Here is a 22,808-nt window from a genome sequence, read left to right as displayed (position 1 = left end):
GACTTGTAGTAGCCTGGATATTGTATCACGTTGCCTCTTTGTTGAAAGGTCTAAGTAGAATTACTGGAATTTCAGCACTGAATCCAACTCACACAGTGTTATACACCTCTCTAAGACTCCTGAGATTATGCATGTCTTCTGGAAATAAAGGGTGGGAAGAGAAATAAAACTCCCACTTTCTCAATACTGATCATAGCTAACACAGAATCTAGGTTTATTACAGGATTCAAATTGGATTAATCTGTAACTCAGTTCTGTACTGGGAGCCTTGTGAAAGACACGGTATTAGAGGAGCTAGCGATCTTGACCTGGCCATGGCTCCTCTGTTGGGCCTTGAGAAGCCCATAGGTTAGCAGTAGCAGCCGCTGCACGGGAACCTGCTGGAGTGCCCTGTACCAGCCTGTGCTCTGTGCTCGTGGGTGTTATGACAGAAATAACACCCCAACCCATCTGGAGAAGATGCACGATTCTGTTTGCTACACAAAATTAAAAGCTCTACACCATGGAAAGAGGGAGAAAATTCCAAGGTCCATCTGAGGCCACATGAAAGCAGGTTTGCCAGCTTCTGAAGTGACATAAGATTTACTCGTTATCTATATTCCTCTTTTTATTATATCTCATTAAAATGTCTATTTTCTTACTCTATTTGTTGTTGCACCTTCTTATTTAGGTCCTGAAAAATCCCTGCACACTATCTCTCACCCGCCTGCTCCCCAGTGTGGAACAGCTCTAAGGGAAAGATTCATCAGAAAAGGCTGCCACAGTGCTGGTTACCCACCTGGTGCTAAGATTTGTGCTTCAGTAGATCTCTCTGGCCAAGGAATCACTAACAGTCCTCTGTTCTAAACAATCATCTCCCTGAATTGCCTACAGATTTGAAAATAAAGACCATCGTCTTGAAATTTACTTAGTATCTATAATGCATTTAGCATGCCTCTGGTTTTGGTATAAGTAAGTATCAACTAATTATTGATTCATTCACTCCAGTTCCAATGAGGACGGAGTTCCAGTGTGCCTGTAAAGTGAGAACTATTTATTACACATAAAAATATATAGTGCATGCAGTAATCACCCTAAATACAGCAAGAATAATCAGAAGAAATGCATCTTCTTTTGCTCTCCCTCCTACACTTACATATCATTTTTAGAGTATGTGTTAGTGGGGTTTATATTCCGTTATTGCTGTATTTGCTGCTGCAATATATATATTTAAATTAAATAGAAGTCATCAAGAGGTTCTATTGGAAGCATTTGCCTTGTTTATTGTTGAAAGGCACTGCTTGGAAAAGAGTAACTGCTGACTTAAGTAAATGTGAAACATAATGACGGGAAACAGCTGCATTTCTGCATGTTTCAAAACGCTAAATTTTCTTGTGTGAATGTCTAAATGTAGTCCTCCAGCCTGCAGCAGGATCCATGCAGATGCATACCCAAGTGCATAATCACAGGGCAGGACCTCATTCCCACTGAATTCAGCAGATGTGTCTCTTCATTGAATGGACTAGGATCAGGCCCCTAAAATCACCAGCACTTGCATACAGAAGCATTTTGGGTTTGTTTTTCCTGCATACAGTCCAAAACACTTTTGATTAATGTGTTAACATAATACACATCAGCTCACACACAGAACAACAGAAAACAGCCAGAGAAGGTATAGGGAAAAGAGCTGTACACCTTTTCAGTATTGACAAATCTGTTTTTAAAATCTTACACTTTCTTAAATCTGTGAAAAGGAGCGTGTGACATAAATAGCTTCCATGTTCATTTTCCCACATTCCTTGTTAAAAAAAAAAAAAAAAGGCACTGCCAAGAAGTATTGAGCTTCTCACCTCCAAGCCACAGGTTCAAACCCACTGTATGTCAATAAAGACACAAAGTTACTCCCAGCTAGCTGTCCTTCCATGAGGTAACTAAAAGCAAATGAGTGGAGTCTTCAATTCATATCCTGGCTGATTTCTGAATCCAGAAATGCCACCATCATACTAATTGGCTTCCAACAGTACACAAACGTGTCGAGCGCTGTATAAACTGAGAAAGCACAATCCCCCTACCAAGTTGACTGCTAAATGCACTGTCAAACACTAGCACTAACTCACCTGTGTCTTAAGCACAGAAATAACACAATTCAGTCTCTTACTACTAAATGCAATCTCTTTGCAGAAAATTTCCACCAGATGCTTGTTGCATGAGTAAAAGCTAGTACACCTCCTCCAGGAACTCCTCACCAGCTGGGATCCAACTTTAAGTGTTCATACACCAAAAGCATGGAAAATGAAGGTGTTATGACCAGCAGCATATGTGAGGCTGTCCCAAGGTGTTTGTGCCTCGATGTCTGTGATGAGGTCATGGAGAGTCACAGCCCTCTCATTCCCTGAACAATTCACGGCCCGTAACTGCAGCATGAACCAGGGAAAGCTGTTCAGCTTATTCCTGTAACACCTTACAGAGCCTCATTCACTGCTAGGTGAGTAATCAGTCCCATACTTAAAGAGCTAATAAAAATCTCCTTCACTAGGGACACACAACCCTGAAACAAAACAATAACCGTTAGGGAGCAAAGATGCAATTCATCTTTGAATTTCAGTGATGGTCATAAGCACTGTTGCTGAGGGATCTGAAAGAGGGTCTGCACCTTCTTTTCAATGCCCTCTAATTACCGAAAGGGTAATATCTGTTCTCTCTTCCTGAAGAATATGTCAGTGTGGATCCCACTGGAAATGACTGGAAAGCAGTAGCCTTCCCAGACTGTAGGAGAAAAGTATTTCAGCTATATTGAGTAGTAACCTAAGAAGAGCATTCCTGAACTGGCTTCTGACCTAGTTGTCTCTTCAAAGACATAATGTTTAACAAGATAGAAAGTTGATTATTCTGTATTGCCACCTCACAACATGTTCCAGACACATGCAGTGACATGTGCGTCAGAGTTCACAGAACCAGAGAATCACAAGTTAAGGTTTGAAGGGACCTCTCAAGACCATCAGTTCTGACTCCCTCAGGGCCAAACTACAACAGGACTTCCTCCAGACAGGTTTTCACTGCCTTCAAGGATGGAAGACTACACAACAGCTGGATATGCAAAACAGCCCACTCATTTAAAGAGAACTGCATGTAACCGTCAAGTGGTTCAGAAGGGTATATCTTTTATGGACTGGATATAGCCATAAATACACAGGAAAGTGGTCCAAGAGACATACTCCTCTCCCCTCCACAGAGAAATATAAGTTTGAGAAGAACAGCACAGATAATGATTTGCAGAGAACCTTTTGGAATGGTGTCCTAAAGGATTACTAACACTGGTAATACTGAATTTAAAACAGAATACATGATTTGATGTAACTGCATAAGCACGATATGCTGATATTGTTGCAAGGTGAACCCCAAGAATTTAATATTAATTCAGCACATCGCAAGAACAACATTTAGGAGCCATTTTTTTACCAGGGTCTTGCACAGGTTCAGAAACCTTTAAGCAGCTCCTATTTAAAACTCATACTGTGAAAACTCCTTCTGGTTGAGAACTTATTGGCTTGCATGAAAATCTCCTGAATCTGCAAGAAGCAAACCGGCAGTCATATTCAGCTGCTCACCTCTCATCTGTCATACACAGCAGCCACCCAACTAGGAACGTTCTGCTATATATCCATGGAAGATGAAAGAAGGGTGGGGCCAGCTGGACATCTAAGCAAGTATAACCACCCAGACATGGTCATCTGGTGAAAAGCGATGAGGAAAATCATGGTCTTGTACTATTAATCGTAGATATTAGGCAGCATACACGGGGAAGTAATACTAAACTACGGTTACAAAATAAAGCTAATAGAAATATAGCGCAGGCAGTATATATAGAGCAGCATATGGAAGACATGGTATCTGTGTGATCTGCTCTAGGTGATTCTGCTCTGGCAGGGGGGTTGGACTAGATGATCTTTTGAGGTCCCTTTCAACCCCTGACATTCTGCAATTCTGTGATTAAATATCTGTATTAGCAAGATGCAAACTTATAAGATGTACATTTATAAGGACTTTTTTCAGCAGCCACCAGTTGCTGGATATCAAAAGTCTGATAAAGAAGCTTGCCAGCTTGGAGACATAAAGTGACAGGGTTAATAACACCATATCCAGATCCCAGTGAGAGAACAAGTAAGTACATCTCCCTGGCTGTTTATAATGGAATATTATATGGACATACTAATTACAAGCCATGCCACAACAGAACTTTGCGAAACAAGCAGAAACACTATGCAGACCAGCCTGACAACTTTCCGTTCTAGGACATTACTGTAGCTTCATCTCCTTCCAAGAGAACATTACTCACCACTCCAGATAGTTTAAGTAGCTATCTGTGTCTTTTAATGATATTGCCCTGGAATGGTCGTGACCATTGTCATTGTGGGGAGGGCAATAAGGAACGCTCTTTTTCTCCAAGATTAGCCATAAAAAGTTGAGAAGGAAATATGCAATCTCCTTGCTTTTATAGTGTCTAGTCAGAACATCTTGGCCTTGGCCACACTCCAGAAGGCCAGAGGTCGAGCCTAACATATAGTATCACTTCTGCACATCACCGTTTCAGAGACACTGATTCCTTCTTACCACTTTAATCCCCACTTGTAAATAACTAAAGAGAGGATAATGCCTATCATTCATAACATCCATGAACTTAATTGCTCGCTATGGGTAAAATAGTAACTGTTGTAGATTCTATCTACTCTTCTACTCCAAATGCTGGATATTTGATGAACTCCTCACAATAACACAAAGAGTAAGGAAAAATAAAACAGGTTAGGAATACTGAGGTCTACAGCACCACTTCAGGGCACATCCTACAGACTGGCTGATGAAGAACTGTGAGTGAGTCTTTAACTTGGAGATGTCAGTGGATAAGAGTCCTCTTCACTATCTTAATCTTCAGACAGAAGACAATATGTATACATCTGCTAGGTTCCTTCAGACCTAGAACAGCTATTATTTGGTGTAATGTTGAATGAGCAGAAGCTACTTCTTCACTCCTATGTAGTCTCTTGTATGATTCCCAGAGAAAGCAACACCCACTTCTATCAAGGGTGAGCTTTCTTCTGAGTGATACCCTGAAAAAGAATGGGGAAAAAATATATAAAAGATTAAACTGGTCAGAGAGCTACAGCCATACTATGATCTACAAAAGAGGATGAGGCTGTCTCCAAAGATTTATTTACTAAACTCTGAAAGTGATACTCATCACCACCGCAAATTTGCAGGTGTATAATGTTGGGGGGCCGTATTACTAGGGGAGAAGACAACTGTTACCCTCCAATATCTCACTAAACTTCTTGGCATGATATTCAGGTTGCTAAGAAAGTAAAAGCTATTGATATGAGAACCGTATTCGCTGCAATTCAATGACAAAACGCAAACCCCTAGAAAGCACAAGTTGTGTCTTCTGGCATTTCAGAACATGCAGTCCTGTCCTGTACTACAGCTATAAAGTCTCAAGTGAAAACACTTGCAGTTGGTCTTAACCTCTTTCAGCCTCTAAAGTCTAATATCCCATGGTAGCACCTTGCCATAATGGCAGATACAGCCATAGTGTTTGGGATGTCCAGTGCCATCTGCAAGACCACCTTGGCCAATCCCCTCTTTAATAATGTCTAAATGTGTCTCTTAAAAATGCCATGCTGCCACCTTTCAGAAGTTCTTCAGTCACACTTGGTTTTCATAGAATCATAGAATGGCTTGAGTTTGAAGGGACCTTAAAGATCATCTATTTCCACCCCCCACCACCACAGGGAGGGACACCTTCCCCTAGATCACGTTGCTCAGAGCCTCATCCAACCTGGCCTTGAACACTTCCAAGGATGAGGCATCCACAGCTCCTCTGGGCAACCCATTCCAGGGTCTCATCACCCTCAAAGTAAAGAACTTCCTCCTAATGTCCAATCTAAAACTACTCTGCTGTAGTTTAAAACTGTTGCCCTGTTACTACATGTGCTTATAAGAAGTTCCTTTCCATCTTTCCTGTAGGACCCCTTCAGGTACTGGAAGGCCACAGTTTCTGACTGTCCATATAATTTTATGCCCTACACGATCGCCTTCAGGAAATGCATGATGCTCACATAAAGAAATCATGTTGTCAGAAGTAATGACTATAGACATATTCAGTCCCACAGGTGGAACTGGAATCCCCTCTCCCCACATGTTCTGCTGGGTATTACCCAACTAATGCTGGCCAAGAGGTCTGGCATGGTCAAAGAGGCTTATTTATTAGTATGGTAACATTGGCTTGACTATTTGACATCCTGCAAGCTCTAACTGATATCTCCATCTCCAGAGTCGCTAAAACTCTTAAGAAGAACTCTTAAGAACAACTGAGCACTTAACAGCACCTTACTGTGCCCCAGTGATATGCCCCATGATACCACTTCATCAGATGACAAGGATATTAACAGGTCCTTTGGCAGTGAGCATTAGTACCACTTTGTCACTACATCTTACTCTTCACAGTCTCCCTCCATACCAATAAGAAAAGATATTTTCCATTGTACCAAACACAGCACAAACCACCGTCTTATCAATGACATATCACTCAGTAGTATACATTCTCATGACACACAGATTATCATTGGTTTGCTGGATACTGGCCAACTTTGGGCTTTTCCTGACAGGGTCTGAGGCTGGACTTTGGCAATCATCTTAGAAAATACAAGACCTGGCACCTGCACCAATGATGATCAAGATAGCCTTGATGCTGTTGCCTCAGCACATGGGTAACATCAGCTCTGGCTGTTTTCTGCCTACTATCTTTTCCACACTAGTCTTTGCTTTCATGTCTGCTGTAGGTGGCCCTGAATGAAGCCACCTCATCTGAGAGCAGAAGGCTTGTCTCCAACAGGGCCTTCAAAAACTGTTCCAGCAGATGGAGCTTTTACCTCATGTCTTGCAATTTACAGGTTCATGTGGAGAATGACAATCACACATCTGCTCCTTCCTGAGATTCCCACACACAGAAGAGGTGTCTGTTGTGTCCATCCTGATTAACTCTGGAAAATATAAAGCACTTAAAGCTGGCAGGGCTTTCAATACCAGGGAGGTCAGGAGGACTCAGTTCAGACAGACAGGAGCAATTGCTCTAGAAGGCAACACAGATGAGTATTTTCTCAGAAATGAGTTTAGCTTGAGTGTGTTAGCCATGTTCCACTACCTAGCTCTCTGTCACAAGGCCCGGAGGGAAATGAAAGAAGGTCACAGCACCCTTACATCATCCTATTAAAGGAAAGGAAGACTCAAAGCTCCTACAACTCCTCTAATTTCATCTATGTGTGGGTCTAACAGAATCCATAGTGACAACTGAAGATCTAGAAGACTTCAGTCCCCAAAGCCAAGAGCAGAAGAATGAGAAAAAAAGACTGTTGTAGGAAAAAAGAGATTCATGCATCACTGTATTGTTCTTATACTTGACAAAGTCCTTGGAATACATTTGATGAGGGCTAACAAGGTGTGAGGAGTGTGTCTCTAGTATCAGGTAGCCAATTCCAGCAACAGAATCAAACATCAAAAGTAGGGAGAATTAGGGCCCTCCTAGCAGATGCTCATGGAACAGATCCACAAAAGATGTCGATGCTTCACTTAGCTGAAGACAAATACTAGGACGCAAATGTGAAAGTACAGCTCTACCTTCCAACTGGGTGCCTTGAAGGCTGATGAGCTTTCCATGCTTGGGCAGCCTTCCCACCTCAAACACACAGCACGACTGGGTTTTCCCTCACTGACTCGCTTGCTTTTTCTCCAGTTATAGAGCCCAACCCCCAGCCTCCCGTAGCTTTGCCTCAGAGAGACTGCTTTGCCTCCCAGTGCCAGCACGCAAGAGCTGGCCTGGCCAGTCACAACCGGGAGGCTCTTCCCCTGCCAGCCATGATCATCTTGACAGTTCTGCTTTCTGCTCGCATCATCTGTGATCTCTCTCACTCCACCTCCCCTTCCTGAAACCAGCCTGCTCCATCTACCATGTTAGGGTTGGGGGCAAGAGGAACAAGGATCAGTGCCAAATTGGGAGCCCTATCTGCTTCCTTCCTACTCCCAACAGAGTGATGAGCCTAAAAGAGCCAAGGTCAAGCCTGGATGGAACAATTAGGCTGGAGGAAAAGAAGTGAAAAGCAGCAAAGCCATAAGCAGCTACAAAAATCAACTCATACTTGTGCTCTCAGGAAGTAACAGCTGAATTGTTGACGTTTAGGTGTCGTTTGGCTTACGAAAGACTGCCAAAAAGAGTTAAGGAAAAGATCCATGCAATCACAGCTCTGGGAACCACTCTCCAATCATCTATCATGGAGCTAATAGCTCTAGCAATACAGCTCAGTCTGGACTGGTCATTCTCTTTTCTGTGAGTATCTTGGGATCCACTTTGACAGCACTACCAACAAATGTCACTCCTGATCTTGGCATTGCCTGTTAGTTTAGATCTGTTTCCTTCTGGCCTAGTTCTGCTGATCGGTCTTATTACAGACCTGGATGAATTCTAGTGATGTGCTTCTCCACAGCACCAACAATTAAATTCTGTTGTGCACTGCACAAAGATAATCCAATAAAATAACCCTTACACCTTCTAATAATTTAAATTAAACAGCTTCTCTAATAAATATCAGGTCAAAACTAATAGTTACTCCTGAGTGGAGGAGTCCTACTCACAATCCTATATGCTGTGCAGTAGAACAGAGTATCTGCTGGAAGACAGCATGGTTAAATGCAGTACGTCATGATTACACTGAAAATGAGAGCACTTTTGGGCTACAAATCCTCTACTCATTTCTTCTCATTATGTTTTTTCCAGAATAAACGCAAGATCATCATGCCCCATCTGCCATCACCTTCATTCTATGCAGAACTTTCTGCTCCCTTGGGTGCCTGTTGTTTGCCAGGTAACTTTGTTTTCATAGGTAACACTAGAAATGGGATATACTTGAACCATTTTCAGTGTCTAAATAAAAGCTTCTGGGCAACAAACACAGAACAAAAAACACTTCTATAATGTTCTTTTTAAGCTGCTCAAAGAGAGCAAAGGCAAAAAGCCCAGGTCTTTTGAGGAATTCATTTTTTCCATGTGATCTTCTCTCAGAATAACCAAACCAAACAAAAAAGTCTAATCAAAATGTAAAACACTACCAATGTGGTGTTTTACTTTGGTACTTTGGGTGAAATCATAAACCTCCCTCTACCAGAAACATTTAAGGGAACTGGATCTTCCCTTCCCTGTTTTGAAATGTTGCTGAAGAGCATGTAAACCACAGATGGGCAAAACCAGCTAAAACTTATATTGCTGCTGTCAAGTACAAATCTATTTTTCCTCATTACTGACTATAAACCAACACTAAACAGAGGAGTCTACAAAACAGCCCAAACAGTGCAGCAAGAAGTAAAGAACAAGCTAGTTAAGGAACAAGATAGTTTCAGATCACAAAGTTATGTGACAACAATCACAAATGGCAGAACTTTTGGGATATAGACAATCCATTCCACCAGACAGAATAGACAGAGATCTTTCTTTGAATTTCAGTCAACTGAAATTTTACAAGAATCCCTAAAGTCCGAAGCTCCAGTCTTAGCTTCACATTTGATGTAAACCACAGCATTTTGGAGCTTTTATAGCACACTTGGATAATACTAGATAAACTACTATATTGTTTAATACTTAGGATTTAGCATTCTGGATTCCAGTCCCACCTCAGGCAGCTTCTGACTTGATACCCTTCAATAATTCACATTCTGCTTGCCTCTCAGTTTTGCCATCAGTAAAATGGAGATAACATGCATTTCACAGTGTGGTAGTGTGATGTGAAGGTTGACTGATTTATCAGTAGTTGTGAGATGCTTAGGAATACCCTGATGAAATGTGCCACATGTATGCACAATTTATTATTAACCTGACAGCATTTTAGCTCTTTTATTTTCCTGCCTTGCACACAATTCAAGTGCAGAATGCCTGAAGCACATTTGAATGGATGCCATGCGGCATTTTGATTGTAGCAGGTACTATCATTTAATTCTGAAATTCACAATTTTAATGTCACATTAAAGCAGGATTTTTGAAATTAATTTTCCTTCTTTGCTCAGTTTTTTTTAAAGAATATTTGAATGGCCTTGGATTTAGTTCAGTATCAGATCATTAAAACTATTAAAGGCAAACACAGGCAAGCAAAGAATCTCATAGAGAAATATGCTCTTTGTGCCAAATCTTTAGATGTGAAAAGGGATGGAAACAAATACAATACAAAGGTAAAATGATTAAAACTACTATTTAGAAGCCAAGTCAAGAAGCTCCAAGGTGCCTGAATCACTTCTCCAAAAGGGACTTAAAAGTAGTAATTCAACAAATCTAAATAGATTTGGGTTTAATTCTGAATTAAACACATCCTTCATCATGAATGAAGGCTCTGCCTGACTAAAGAGTACTTGCTGTATGACGTTAATTTTAAGTTGAATATTATCTATGAGATCAGATGTGCAAGAAAACGTTTTATACAATGAGCTGTACATTTGATGTATTTTCTACAGAACAGCTCATTAATGATACAGTGTCTGCAAATTCAGGTAGTTCATGTACCCACACTGCACCACAGTCAGCCCATTATACACAAAGAGAAAACTGGACAAATGTAAAGACAGAAACTAAACCAGACAAAACCTACATTTTGTTTCAGTCTCAGACCTGAAATGTGGCTTAAATTATTCTAGTCAGTTTTCCAACGACATTTTGTCAAGTAATCAAGAAGAAACTCAAGAAATTTCAGCTCTGAAAGAAACCCAGTGGAGACTGTTACAATTTTCCCAAAAATAGTGGGATATAGGTTCACAGGTTTTTAAGGCCAAAGGGAGCATTAATAGACCTACAACACAGCAGTGACCTCCCCTGTAAGTGGTAGCAGGGCTATAATTAAACACCATTGACAAATGAGGTCTGAAATCACAGCCAATTGTTCTCCCGAGACAGAGGATCTGTTACTGAGTACTTTGGTTTAGCTATCTTTTGCCTGAGGCAAACTGGGAGTCACCACACTGGCAGCAGCTATGACAGGGAAAACATCCCAGAGCTCAAGAACGGCTGTCATGCCATACTAGTGCAGTTCCCAAGTGATTTTCATAGGCAGAGTCTTGCTCATCCAGCCTAAATCTCAGCTTGGGCTGGCTGCATTTCAAAGAGCATTTCTTGCATAGAGAGGTATTTGTTACGCTCTTCTTTGGGAATGCTCGCTGCCCAGTCTTCAGGTCCAGCTACACTGCAAACTGCTTAGGTTCAATCCAAAGCCAAAGACCTAACTGCTGACAATCTCAACCTCACTGTAGTTTTTCTTTAATATGTGCAGCCTTGCTACCTTCACTGTCACCATCCAGAGACTGCTCTGTTCAGTGATACTGGCACATCTGAGAAGTCAAATGGGGAATAATTCACCTAAGCCCAGTCCACTCAAGATCATTTCTTGGGCCCTTTCTTTAGTGGAGCTCTTGACTAACAACAGTACCTACGGACCTGTCACTTACAGTGAATTTAAATAATAACAGTGCTTCACATGACTCTTCCCCCTGCCGGGAGGTTTCAAAGGGCATCCATCTGACTCATTGCCCTACCTGTGCTCCAGGTTCCACTCCCTGTTTGCCAGCTGGAAATCTATTCTCTCTGGTCAAGTCTAACCTATGCCTTGGTATCCTTTTGTCTCCACTTCTGCGCCTAAAAGCACACACAGTTCTAGCACGATGGGGCTGAGTCCACAAGTTTTTATTAGAGCTTTTTATTCAGTGTGGCAGACTATGCCCCTTCTTTAAAGTACTTCAGTATTTTTGTGATATATTGCATCTCATCAGTAGTAGGTTCATATTAGGGACAATAACACTAGTAAGTTATAAAATAAGGTAGAAATATATGTACAACTGAAGTAATAATCCAGAAATTCTATAAAATAAATGCATTTTTTTTGGCAGACTGTCATCAAAATCAGTTACTTTTTTCTAAATATTTTGATTTTAATGAAACCACCATTTCTCATGAGGAAAACATTTCCAGGCTGTCTTATTCTGACGTGTCTTAGCTGGTCAGAATGTTGCTTCACACATCTTTCACTTGAAGATACCACAAGATAAGGTGGTCTGTTTTTTGACTGTCCTAAAGACACATGTATGTGTAAGATGCTAAGTAGAGGCAAAGTGTTTAGGTAATCAAGTCTCATATCTATTCAAAACCAGCAGGTTTGAGAATTTGTTGTAGATGTGTTCATTGCAGCATTTGAGACGCTACTGAGCATTTCAGCTTAAATAATGAAGGGAAACAGAGAATTTAGGAGGAGATCGCTAAGCCAGTAACCTAAATTACAATTCAATCATCAGGGCCCTATTTTTTTTTCTTTCCAATGAAGACAAAAAAACCAAACCAGATCTCCAACAGCACAGTGCCCACTAGAGGAACTCTGAAGAAAGAGTATTTTGCCATTTTCTGCAGCATCCAATGTTTTCTCAGAGGGTGTTCTATAGAATACTAAATCTATAGCCATACCACTATCACCACATGACTACCTTCCAAGCTGTGATCACACAACTACCAGCACCTAACTTGGCAAATTTTCAGGTAGATATGCCTGTATGAGTTGCACCTCATCTTTGATATAAACACACCTCTAGTTCTGGTTATCCTGAGAAATGTAATAATGCTACTGTTTCATGATAGCAGTATAACCAATTTATATTTTTTTTACATTCACTGATCTCCTGTTATGTTCCTTAAAAGTCAAAGCCATATGAATAACAAGGACCTACACAGATCTCCAATTACACCAGAAGTCTGGTAGGCATCATGCAGGGTGATTCCTTTGTGCAGCCCCCTGCTTCCTACTGCACCAAGTCCCAAGGGCAGCTCTCACAGAAGCTCCAGAGGAAAAGGCAAAAGACAGAAGAAGTGGTACAGAAATTCTGGCCGCTTTCCAAGCTTTTTCCTTTAGGTGGTTCTAGGCAGGTAATTTAATCTCCTTTCCTCTTCATAAACCGCACCTCTTCCTTTTTTTCCTTTTTGTTTTTTAACATCAGTTTGTTAAGGATTGATGCAATACACTACTTCCCATATAAAAAAATTCTTGTGGGAATATAAAGCATATATTTCCAGCCACATACAGAAAGGAGCTTAAGGAATTCAGCTGCAAATGTCACTGTGCTACAAAGCTTGAAGATCACAACATAAGTCACTCTCACCTCTGCCTCAACTGTGGTTTCTGACCAACTTAAGTGGACAAACCTGTCTTTAGCTCCAGGAAGTTCTCCTACTCTACCCTGAGAAGAAAGGTACTGAGAGGCACTGACGCTGAAAGCCAAGCTGGCAGGATGGAAGCAGCAGGAAAGACCAGAAAATCAAACACATGTCTGCAGAGACACACCAGAAGTTTGGAAAACTCGGACAGTGTCATTTTTCTCAAGTACTAAGAAAACAAGCTGAGAAGAAATGAAAATACACCCAAGAAACTACACAGTCTGAGAAAGGCTTCTGGACAGATGTAGCAGCCAAGTAAACTCTGAGGCCTGCCAGCAGTATTAGAAATTGAAGTCTGGTTTTAACCTACAGCTCAAACTCCTACATCTACCAATGAACTGCTTCTCCCTTTCTGATAAAGGTCTCTGTCCAATACTCAGAGCCAGTCCATTACATTCATTGAGGTTACTTTAGTATAAATTCCATGAGTAAGAGGAGGAAGATCACACCTCAGAGCAAAATCCTGAGAGAAAAGTACCCCTTTCTCCTTCTCGGTCTGTGCTGCAAACTGCACAAACACACCTGCTACATCTAATATGCATTTAGATTTGTGCGGATGAGCACTAACAGGAAAAGAAAGAAGATTTTACCTACCTTTCCAGTGCCTTAGAACCACAAAACACTTTGAGCTAATTAAAAACACTCAAACCCAACCCAAGGGGATTTCTTCTCTGTCATCCTGCTTTCAACAGAAGTCCAAACTCTGTCATTCTGCTCTGGGAGCCTTTCATACTCTCTTTGCTTTCCCTGACAGCACAAGGTCAAGGTGAGTCTCAAGAACAGAGGGTGAAAGGGGCAGGCTGGAACCAGCAGCCACAGCAGGAAGAGTGCCAGTGCAGACAGGTAGGCAGAGGTGGGTCACCACACCAGGAAAAGCATCTGATCAGCATCTGAGGTTCATGACAGAGGGCATCTAGGGGAAGTCAGTGGAGCATGTGAGACACATTTTTTTTTATTTTTTTTTTTTTAAAAAAGGAGTCAAAAGCTCTGCCTTTCCCCTTGCTCCTATCAGCACCCTGCAGGGTAGCATCTGCTCCGTGTCACCCGACCAGGAAGAGGCTACACTGCTGCTTGGGCTCTGTCTTCACCAGCTCAAATGCAGCCTGGCCTAGGAAAGGTCTGAGTACTCATAGTGTGACACTGCACAAAGCAGCAGGAGGCTGGGACATTTCAGTTGAATAGAAAGATGAGGAACACTCCTCAAAGGTAGCTACTTAACAAGTAAAGGCACCTTAATTTCTAACTGCTAGCGTAGCTGGAAAACTGACAGTCAAACCAGGTCATCGTACTGGGTGCTTATGAATTATCATCATTTACCTGTCCTCCTAAGATACATACACATCTCTATCATAGTCATACAGAATTGTATGGGATACTTAATACCTAGAGTACAGGAAGTCCCACTGGCTATATTTCAGATACAGAAACTGAAACAGGGTAACCCAGATACATATTCCCTTCAAAGAAAAGTCAGTTGATTCAATCTTGAGTCTTTCAGTCTGCCAGCAGATCACCCTGGGTACACAGGAATCCTGTAGCAGAAACAGAAACTAGTATGTTAGGTGTTAGTGCTCTTGTGACCAGACCATCCAAGTTCTGCTGCCCCAGTGCACTTTCTTTACACCTTATAGCTTGGTTTCCACTCAGGATAATGAGTGCACATGCAGCAGGGCCTGGACAGCTGACATAGCAGGACTAGCAATGCTGTCAACAGCACAGAATGTGAAAAGAGTGTATTCAGGTCCCAGACCCATTTCAGAGCAAACACACTCAGATACAAACCAGTTCTGCTTAGAGTAGTCTGTGACATCCACAGTCCTCCCCACCTCCATCTCTCTCAGTCCTCAGGCTTCTTTGCACCCAGCTGACAGCTCCTGGACCTGTTTCACAGATGGAATAAAGGCAAATGCTTTGCTCCGCAGAGTAGGGTTACAATGGCAGTGAGACTGTCTGCAATGAAGGATTTTGAGAGAAACACACATGTACCCAGAAGTCACATTGCTGCCTCTGGACAGCAATAACATGACAGTTGCCTTGCTTTCTATAGAGACAGAAAGAAACTTCACTATCCATCAGGTTCAAAGTGGGTCAGCAAAGGAAGAAGAGGTAAAGTAGAACCAGAAGTTGGCCCAGGGCAGGTGGGCACTCTACCATTTCATCACATGGATTACCACCTTCTCCCACACCCGGGAGCACCCAGTCCTGAGGCTGACGTGCAGAGGCTCATCTTCGCTTAGTGGTGTCAGAGTCTGCCGGAGAGATGTGCTCCTCTTCCATGTCCTTCCCTGCAGCTTTGTCACACCATTTCCAGCATCCTCAAGGTACCTGGGAGGATTATATCCCTCCATTTTCCACCAAAACTTAACAAAAAATACCCTGCGGCAAACAACCTGCACACCTCCATCCTGGAATAAGGATGAAAGCAAGGCTACAGAACATGCTGTCTTGCTTGGGGCTATATTTACTGCTGACTGACCTCCATGACAGGCTGCCTAGCTCAGCAGAAGCCTGGACAGTAATAATAGATCAAGTCTTTTTTGTTGTTGTTTTCCTATTTTTTTTAATTAGGGCAAAACCAAAGGAAAATAAACTTTCCCTCTGAAATCAAATTATCTCCTAACCATAAGTTGAAAAGAGGAATTTCTGGCTCTGCTTACTTTCATAATTATCATTAGTTACTTTTATTTAGATCTTTAATTAGTAACAACCACAAATTTCAGTTTAGATCATAGCTGTGCTCACTTTGGGACAGAGCAGGCCAGACTGCGGACTGACAAAGGAAGCTGGTATCCAAACTCCGGCTAGATTTGGTCCTCCAGAAGCTCACTCTGCCCATTCAAACCTAGTCTTTGTGATAGCCAAGAACCATTCTTTTATGCTATCAGGCAGGTAAAATCAAGACAGAATAGCTGCTGCAAACACTCTGTGTGAACTATGGATTACTCTTTTATAAAGCAACATTTTCATCCTGTCTTCTTCCCTAAGTCCCACCCTCTTCTTGCTTACAAATTGTTCTCACTCTTCACCAGTTCCACCCCACACCAAATCATGATCTCCTTTGTATCCAACCACAACTTGCTTCATTCATTTCAGCAGAGATATCCAAGCTCTGTCTAACTGAGGGCTATAACTTGTCTGTTGCCTGAGGTCTGCAGCTGATCTGCAATCAAGCAGAAAAGGATTGTAGCGTCATGGTCACCTATAACACAGTGGAGTAAAACAAGAATATAGCTGTCAGCAAGTACTGTAGCTAGACTGTTTGAATCAATGGCACATTCCGTACAGGGCCTCTTGCTCCTGCATTAAAAGCAGGGGAGGGTACAAACCAAATCCAGCTAGGACTGGAGCTGCAGGCAGTCCACGCTTCGTGAGGGGAAACAGGTCTTAAGCCATTTCTGTTAAGTGCTATAGGATCTAAATCGGAATTCTGTGGCTCCTGCTCTATTTTAATTATTAAGAAAAACAAATGCTGCTTCTACTGCACTTTGGAGTTTCAAAGCACTCTGTAAATATTAATTAGTATCTTAATACATCATCTTTCTCTGGTGCTCACCTGTGGCCATGCATGAAAAAATTACAAGAAGATTACAAAAGATTATTATTTTAAATACAACCTAAGGAACTTAAACCAGGCAGAATGGGCAAGAGAAAGAGATGGGGAAAAACAAATAGCTGCAAAACTAAGTCACAAGCAGAGATAATACCAGCTTTCTGCCCAATGGCCAGAGTTGGAGCATAAAAAGTGGCATAAAACAGCATATTTTCCCCTTGCAATATTTACTCCACAGCCCTTGGAGAACATCAATTCTAGAGTTTTGCAGTAGTGCACAAAGATCTGGGCCTCGCAAAGTGCATCCCAGGATTGCCTGCTGTCCTCTAGAACAGCAGAACCCAAGACCAAATGAAGGGTCCACAGCTGTTTATTGCTAGTGAATTCAACAGCCACTAATTTATATTCACCTGTCAAGAAATATGCAAGTGGAAGCAAATATTATGGTCATGTTCATTTGTTTCTGATTACAAAATATATGTAAATGAATATGCAAAATAGGCACACCCATCAGGCTCATGGCAAAATGCCAAATTAGCCCTTAGTATTACAAAGTTTGGAGTGTCTGGCAGGGAAATATGGTGATTGCATATGAGGCTAGGCAGTCCCTTTAGGCGCAGCCAAAACTGGGCTGCTCCAAAGGGGCAGGTGGGGGATAAATCCTGCAGTAACTTGTCTCTTTAAACGAAGCTGAGGGGCTATAGAAAAATCTGTTCCTGCTGCAGTTAAAAGTGTGATAATTACAGAGCAACGGGCTCCTCTGTCATTCAGCAGGCAGCATCCCCAGGAAATCTTGCTCTGTAATCAAGGGAAGAGGTGCAATCAAGCCCCTATTCAGGCTCCGTTTAGAAACAGCCCCTGCAGGCAACACAAAGGCTTCAGCACGGTGCTTTGTGAAGCTGGTGATCACATCGACGTCTTGGCTCTGCAACTACAAGAGCGAGTGTCATTTCTAAGCATATCTTCTGTTCACCTTTCCTCACAAAGGCCGAAGAGGGCTAGGGAGAGGGGTGAGGTCTTGGACCAAAATACTCTGTACCTGAGGTGGAAATATTCTGTACATGAAGTGTGGCACTCACACTGCCCACATTAGCGAACTCACCCTCTTCACCACAATTTCCGAGGAAGAATTTCTTGCAGACTAAGGAAGACAGTGTGATCCTGAATAAGCAGATATGAACACGATCATCTGGCTGCTACAGCAGCACAGTTTTCAAAATTTGCATGGGGAAAGTTTGGGGCATTTTTGGTTGGTGGGTTTTTCTGTGGTTTTTTTTTTGTTAGGGTTTTTTGTTTGTCTGTTTGTTTTGTTGTTGGTTTTGTTTTTATTTTCCAGTGACACAAATATCTGTGCTGCTCAAATTCTACAGGAACCTCATTCCCTTGGCAGCAGCCTGATCCCACAGAGACTCATGAGGTTTATTAGAGGGGAAGGTGTCTCTGACTTGAGCTTTCATGTCTAATGCCACCATTGCCCAGAAACATACAAATTAACTGCTACTCAAATCAGCCATCCTTTGTACCCCACAGAGCTGTCAGATTCAGTGAAGCAGTTTACTCCAAGTGCAATAAAAATAGTATCACATTTTATTCAAAGCAGTCAAACCTTCTGAAGAGTGCAGGAATTTGCACTCCCACTGTGTACGCTCAGACACAGAAATCGTACTTCTCATGGGCCAGCAACGATCCGCTCAGCTGCCCGTCTGGGCATGAAGCTACCGTGCCATACGCCATCCTGGTAACTCTGGATGCACATTAAGTGCCAAATAGTTCTTTCTGCATGTTGGGGGCATATACTGGATAGGATTTACAGTTTTGTCTCAGTCTGGAATGGTTGTTCTCTGCTGAGGTTCACCATAACTGGAACTGTCCTTTGCGTGACAGTAACCCCTAATACTGTAAATGGAGCCTCATTCCAACGCAGTACAGAATTGGCAGGTTCCACTCCCTATTTATTTTTTATTTCTCTGGCCACAGAATAAATGAGTTTGCTGTAGTTTTACCATCCGCAGACATAGGTATCAGTCAATAGCCAAGTAATGGCCTGCATACTGTCAAAGAGAACTCATTATTAAAAAGGTACATATTGCATTTAGCAGTTCAAACACAAGTCGTTATTGATTGGATCCCATCAGTTCCCAGTAAAAGAGCCAACTCCAGTGACAAAGTGAAAATACGCACACAGACTACAGACTAGTAAATACTGTAATGGAGTTCATGATCTCCTCGAAAAGGGAGTTGTTGATATCCAGTTGAAAGAGCATACTGTTTGCAAAAAAAAGAAACTGGAAATAAAATAAGCATGTTACTTCTGCAAATACCTAGAGGCAGGATAAGGAAGCAAAACAAAAGGGAACAGTTCTAACAAACACCTCAATCTCCTGGGGGTCAAAAAAAAAAGCAAACAAAGAAAATACAAGCTGATAATGACCAATCAAGCCAGAGGCAGGAAGAGCCTGAATCCAGTTCTGCCATTCCTACCACATCATACTGTTCCATCAGTGGTGGTTCTGCCACACTCAGAGAATTGAAAAAGACGTTCTTTGGAGTTTGCTGCTTTTTCAAAGACAAATAAAAAGGCAGCTGCACTTAACTTCATTCTGGTTCGTTTCCTTGCCACTTTGTCTGCTTGTTTCCACTTACTAACAGCTTTTTCTCCCATCTTTTCACAATCTGAACAGGCACCGTAACATTTTGGGATGACAGCATTTAACACACAGAAATCATCACTGCTGCAGCATAAAGTAGGCAGAAAACAAGACCGATTACAAAATTCTAACAAAAAACAAATACACACCATGAAGTAATAACAGAGAAAACTGAAGAAATGGACAAGGTTACGACTCTGTGGAAGTCTCTGGATTTGTTCCATTGGAGAAGGTCTCTGCACAGCATTGTCTGCATGAGTGAACAGACCACAGCTAGCAGAGAGTTAAAAATGTTCACTGAAAAAGGTACATCCTGACAAACTTCTTTGCTCACCCTTAATAGAAGGTTGGGCTGGGAACTGATGAATCACTATAGGAAACAAACAGCAGTGGTGACGCATGGCTTCAAAAGGTAACAATAGCACTGCTTGTTCCGTGATGTCTACAAAAGAAATATCCCTGGATTCATGAGAAGATGCATTTCATATTGCTCCACCCATCCAGGAAAAGCAGACATTCCACCACCCAAGCCCTGGTTAGAGCTCTCACAATGGCCCCACAGGTACGTGGAAGCCTCACTCGCTTGTTCTATTTTCTCAAGACGCTCAATGAAAACCATATGCTGCTCATGTCTTGAGCAGCTCCCCATGGAGTCTGGGTCCCTTAGCCCAGCAGCAGAAAGAGCCTTAAATCTTTGTTTCAGGGTCCATATGCTTGTGTGGCTCTTGCAATCTTCCCAGAACTGGCCCAGCTATTGAAGTGCCTGGTCACATCCAGCAGTCTCTTCAGCTCCACACAGTGTCATAACCTCAAGCATGGGAAATAGCTCTGGCTCATTACTGATTTGGACTTGATCTGTGTAGAGCAAATAGCAAGGAAGAATTCTGGTGTTCCACACTTCACAGGCTCAGGCCTCCTATCTATTGGTCATATATTGGTACTGTAATATTTGGATGTAAAACCGAATTTTCCATTATCATTAAAAGCATCTTAAAATGAATGCATATATGGATGCCATGTTTATTTTCCAAACCTTCCCTTCCTATAAAAACATGTTTGCTTCTCCATCTATACTGCAAATGCAGAGCTGTATTTACATAGTATTTTTGTACGGCTTTTTGTTAACATGTCAACAGCATAGGGATTTCATTTTCAGCACTTATCACATTCTACATAGTGAATTCCAGTTAATCTATTTTCATTACCAAAAGAAGTAAATAAATGCTAGTTGTGATAACATATTATTGCAAGTATTTGCATTTTGAAAAATTTCAGGTTTGGGGGTTTCTGTGTATGTTTTTGTTTTTTCCCTTGACATTAGACACTTGTTGCCCAGGTTTCATCTTTGGCTTAAGCTCAAACCGTTGTGTTTAAATTCAAATGTCATAAAAAATGCGGTAATGAGATTCTCAAATTCACATAATGATTTACAGTCAATTAAAGTCCCTTGCACATACACAGTTAACAACCATCACAATGCTAAAGACCAAGGGAAAAAAACTGAAATACACTTCATCATGTGGTTTGCATGGCTTAAAACTTCTGGGCTCAAATTGTAAAAGAGAGTATGAAACAACACAGAAACACTCAAATCTCTCTTCCCTTTGCAATACTAAGATCATTCAGCAGGTCCCAAAGCAATTTAATCAAGAATGCTAAAACAGTCAAGGTGCCATCCAGTGATTAGTATGCAAGCAGCTGAGGGGGAGCATGGGGCTTCCACAGGCTAGGAACAGCTAACAACAAAGATGGCCTAACTTTTGCAATGTTCTGCCAATCAGATATGTTAGACATACATACATGGCTCCAGTTTACAAACACTTCACTCTTTTCAAGGAGATGGAGTAGTGGAATTGACCCAGATAGCTAAGATAACTTCTTATCACTGCTTTTACCAATACCAACATAGGGTACCCTTTGTATTAAACCTGCTATGTGATGAATTAACTCTTTGGGTTATGTAAAGATCACTGAAAAGGATTCTCTTACCTTCAGAACACAGCTTGCCAGCATACCCAGTGGCTGAGCAGTCACAATGTGGCTCGCCATCCAGAAGGAAGCAAGTACCACCATTTTCACAGGGGTTTTCTGCGCAAAGCCCTTCCATTTCTACTCGGACTCCTTGACTGCCCAGGAGCTGCGGCTCAGAGTTGCCGTATTTCAAATCCAGGATAAATCCTTGAAATGGAGGCTCACCCAGAACACCATCAAGGGTCAAGGCAGCTGGCCGGATGTCCAGTGGGACTCCACCAACAAAGAGGTCACTGACGATATTCATGTACTGGCGTTGTGGACGCACCTCACCTGGCTTGGCTTCACCATCCAGCACTAGCACTGTCCGAAGGTGATTGCGGCTTACCATCAGGAAGTGCCAGTTGCTGTCATTGACCTGCTTGTCTGTGATAACTGTAGTCTCCGCACAGTCCACACTGAATTGGAGTTGGATGCGCCCATCAACAAGGGACAGACAGAGGAAGTCACAGACACCACCATCATCAAAGTAGAGGAGCAGCCCAGCAGAGACGTTGGTCTTGAACTGGAAGCTGAGTTCGCTCCTAGTGCTGGCATCCCAGCGAAGGTAGCGGGCCCACTGGTTGGGGATGCCCATGAACTCCAGACCCAAACAGAGACCCAGCAAGGAGCCTAGCAGCAAACTCACCTTCAAGGTGAAGTAGACAGAGTGTAGAGTGAAGCCCATTGTTTCAAGAATCTGCTCTTCCCTAGGAGAAAAAAGCTACGCTACTGGCAGGAGAATACCAGAAGTACACACCAAATGTTAAATCCAACAGGAAGAGAAGAAGAGCACAGAGAGTGACAGGGAGAAAGGAAGAGTAAATGGAAAGTGAGACAGCAAGTGCACGTGACCAGGAGGAAATGTCTTCTCTCCAAGGAAAGATCTCAACTGTCCTTTAGGATCCAGAGGCTTTTATCTCAGAACTACAGGGTATATGAAGTGACTTCTCCAGCCAGCGTATTTTTGCGAAGGGCCAAATAACCCACAGTGATTTGTTTAGGTAGAACACAAAGGTGACACTGGTTGTTCCAGGGAGGAAGGAAAAGCAGAGCTGAAGCGCAAGCCTCAAATTCTGGTTTCCTAGAAATGATTACAATATTGACAGAAGTGGTAGCGAGATTGAGGAGAGAGTGAATTCATAAAGCACGTGATCCTCAGCAGGGCAAAAGTAAAGTCAATCTTCATGATGCACTGGTGGCTACCCAGCCCATAATTCACTGCTTGGCACTCACAGAGCTCGCAGGACCTGTGGGATCAAGAGAAGAAAAGAAAGGGAAAAGTTAGTCCTACTACTCACCATCTTTACCACAAAGCTGATTACCTTAGTAACTCATTTATATT

The 22,808-nt window shown here is 42.1% G+C and overlaps 1 protein-coding gene across 1 annotated transcript in view; it reads right to left on the bottom strand.

Moving 5' to 3' along the window:
• The window catches only part of LOC104274000 (neurexin-3-like), a 261,458-nt gene extending 239,307 nt beyond the window's left edge, over positions 1 to 22,151 (bottom strand). The window contains exon 1 of the mRNA XM_009869507.1: positions 21,443 to 22,151. Coding sequence (XP_009867809.1) covers positions 21,443 to 22,151 — 709 coding nt within the window. The remainder of the gene's footprint in view (positions 1 to 21,442) is intronic.
• Positions 22,152 to 22,808: the final 657 nt, after the last annotated feature.

The sequence above is a fragment of the Apaloderma vittatum genome, unplaced genomic scaffold (assembly GCF_000703405.1).
Source record: "Apaloderma vittatum isolate BGI_N311 unplaced genomic scaffold, ASM70340v1 scaffold1195, whole genome shotgun sequence".
NCBI lineage: Eukaryota > Metazoa > Chordata > Aves > Trogoniformes > Trogonidae > Apaloderma > Apaloderma vittatum.
This window is presented reverse-complemented; position numbering and strand designations above follow the sequence as displayed.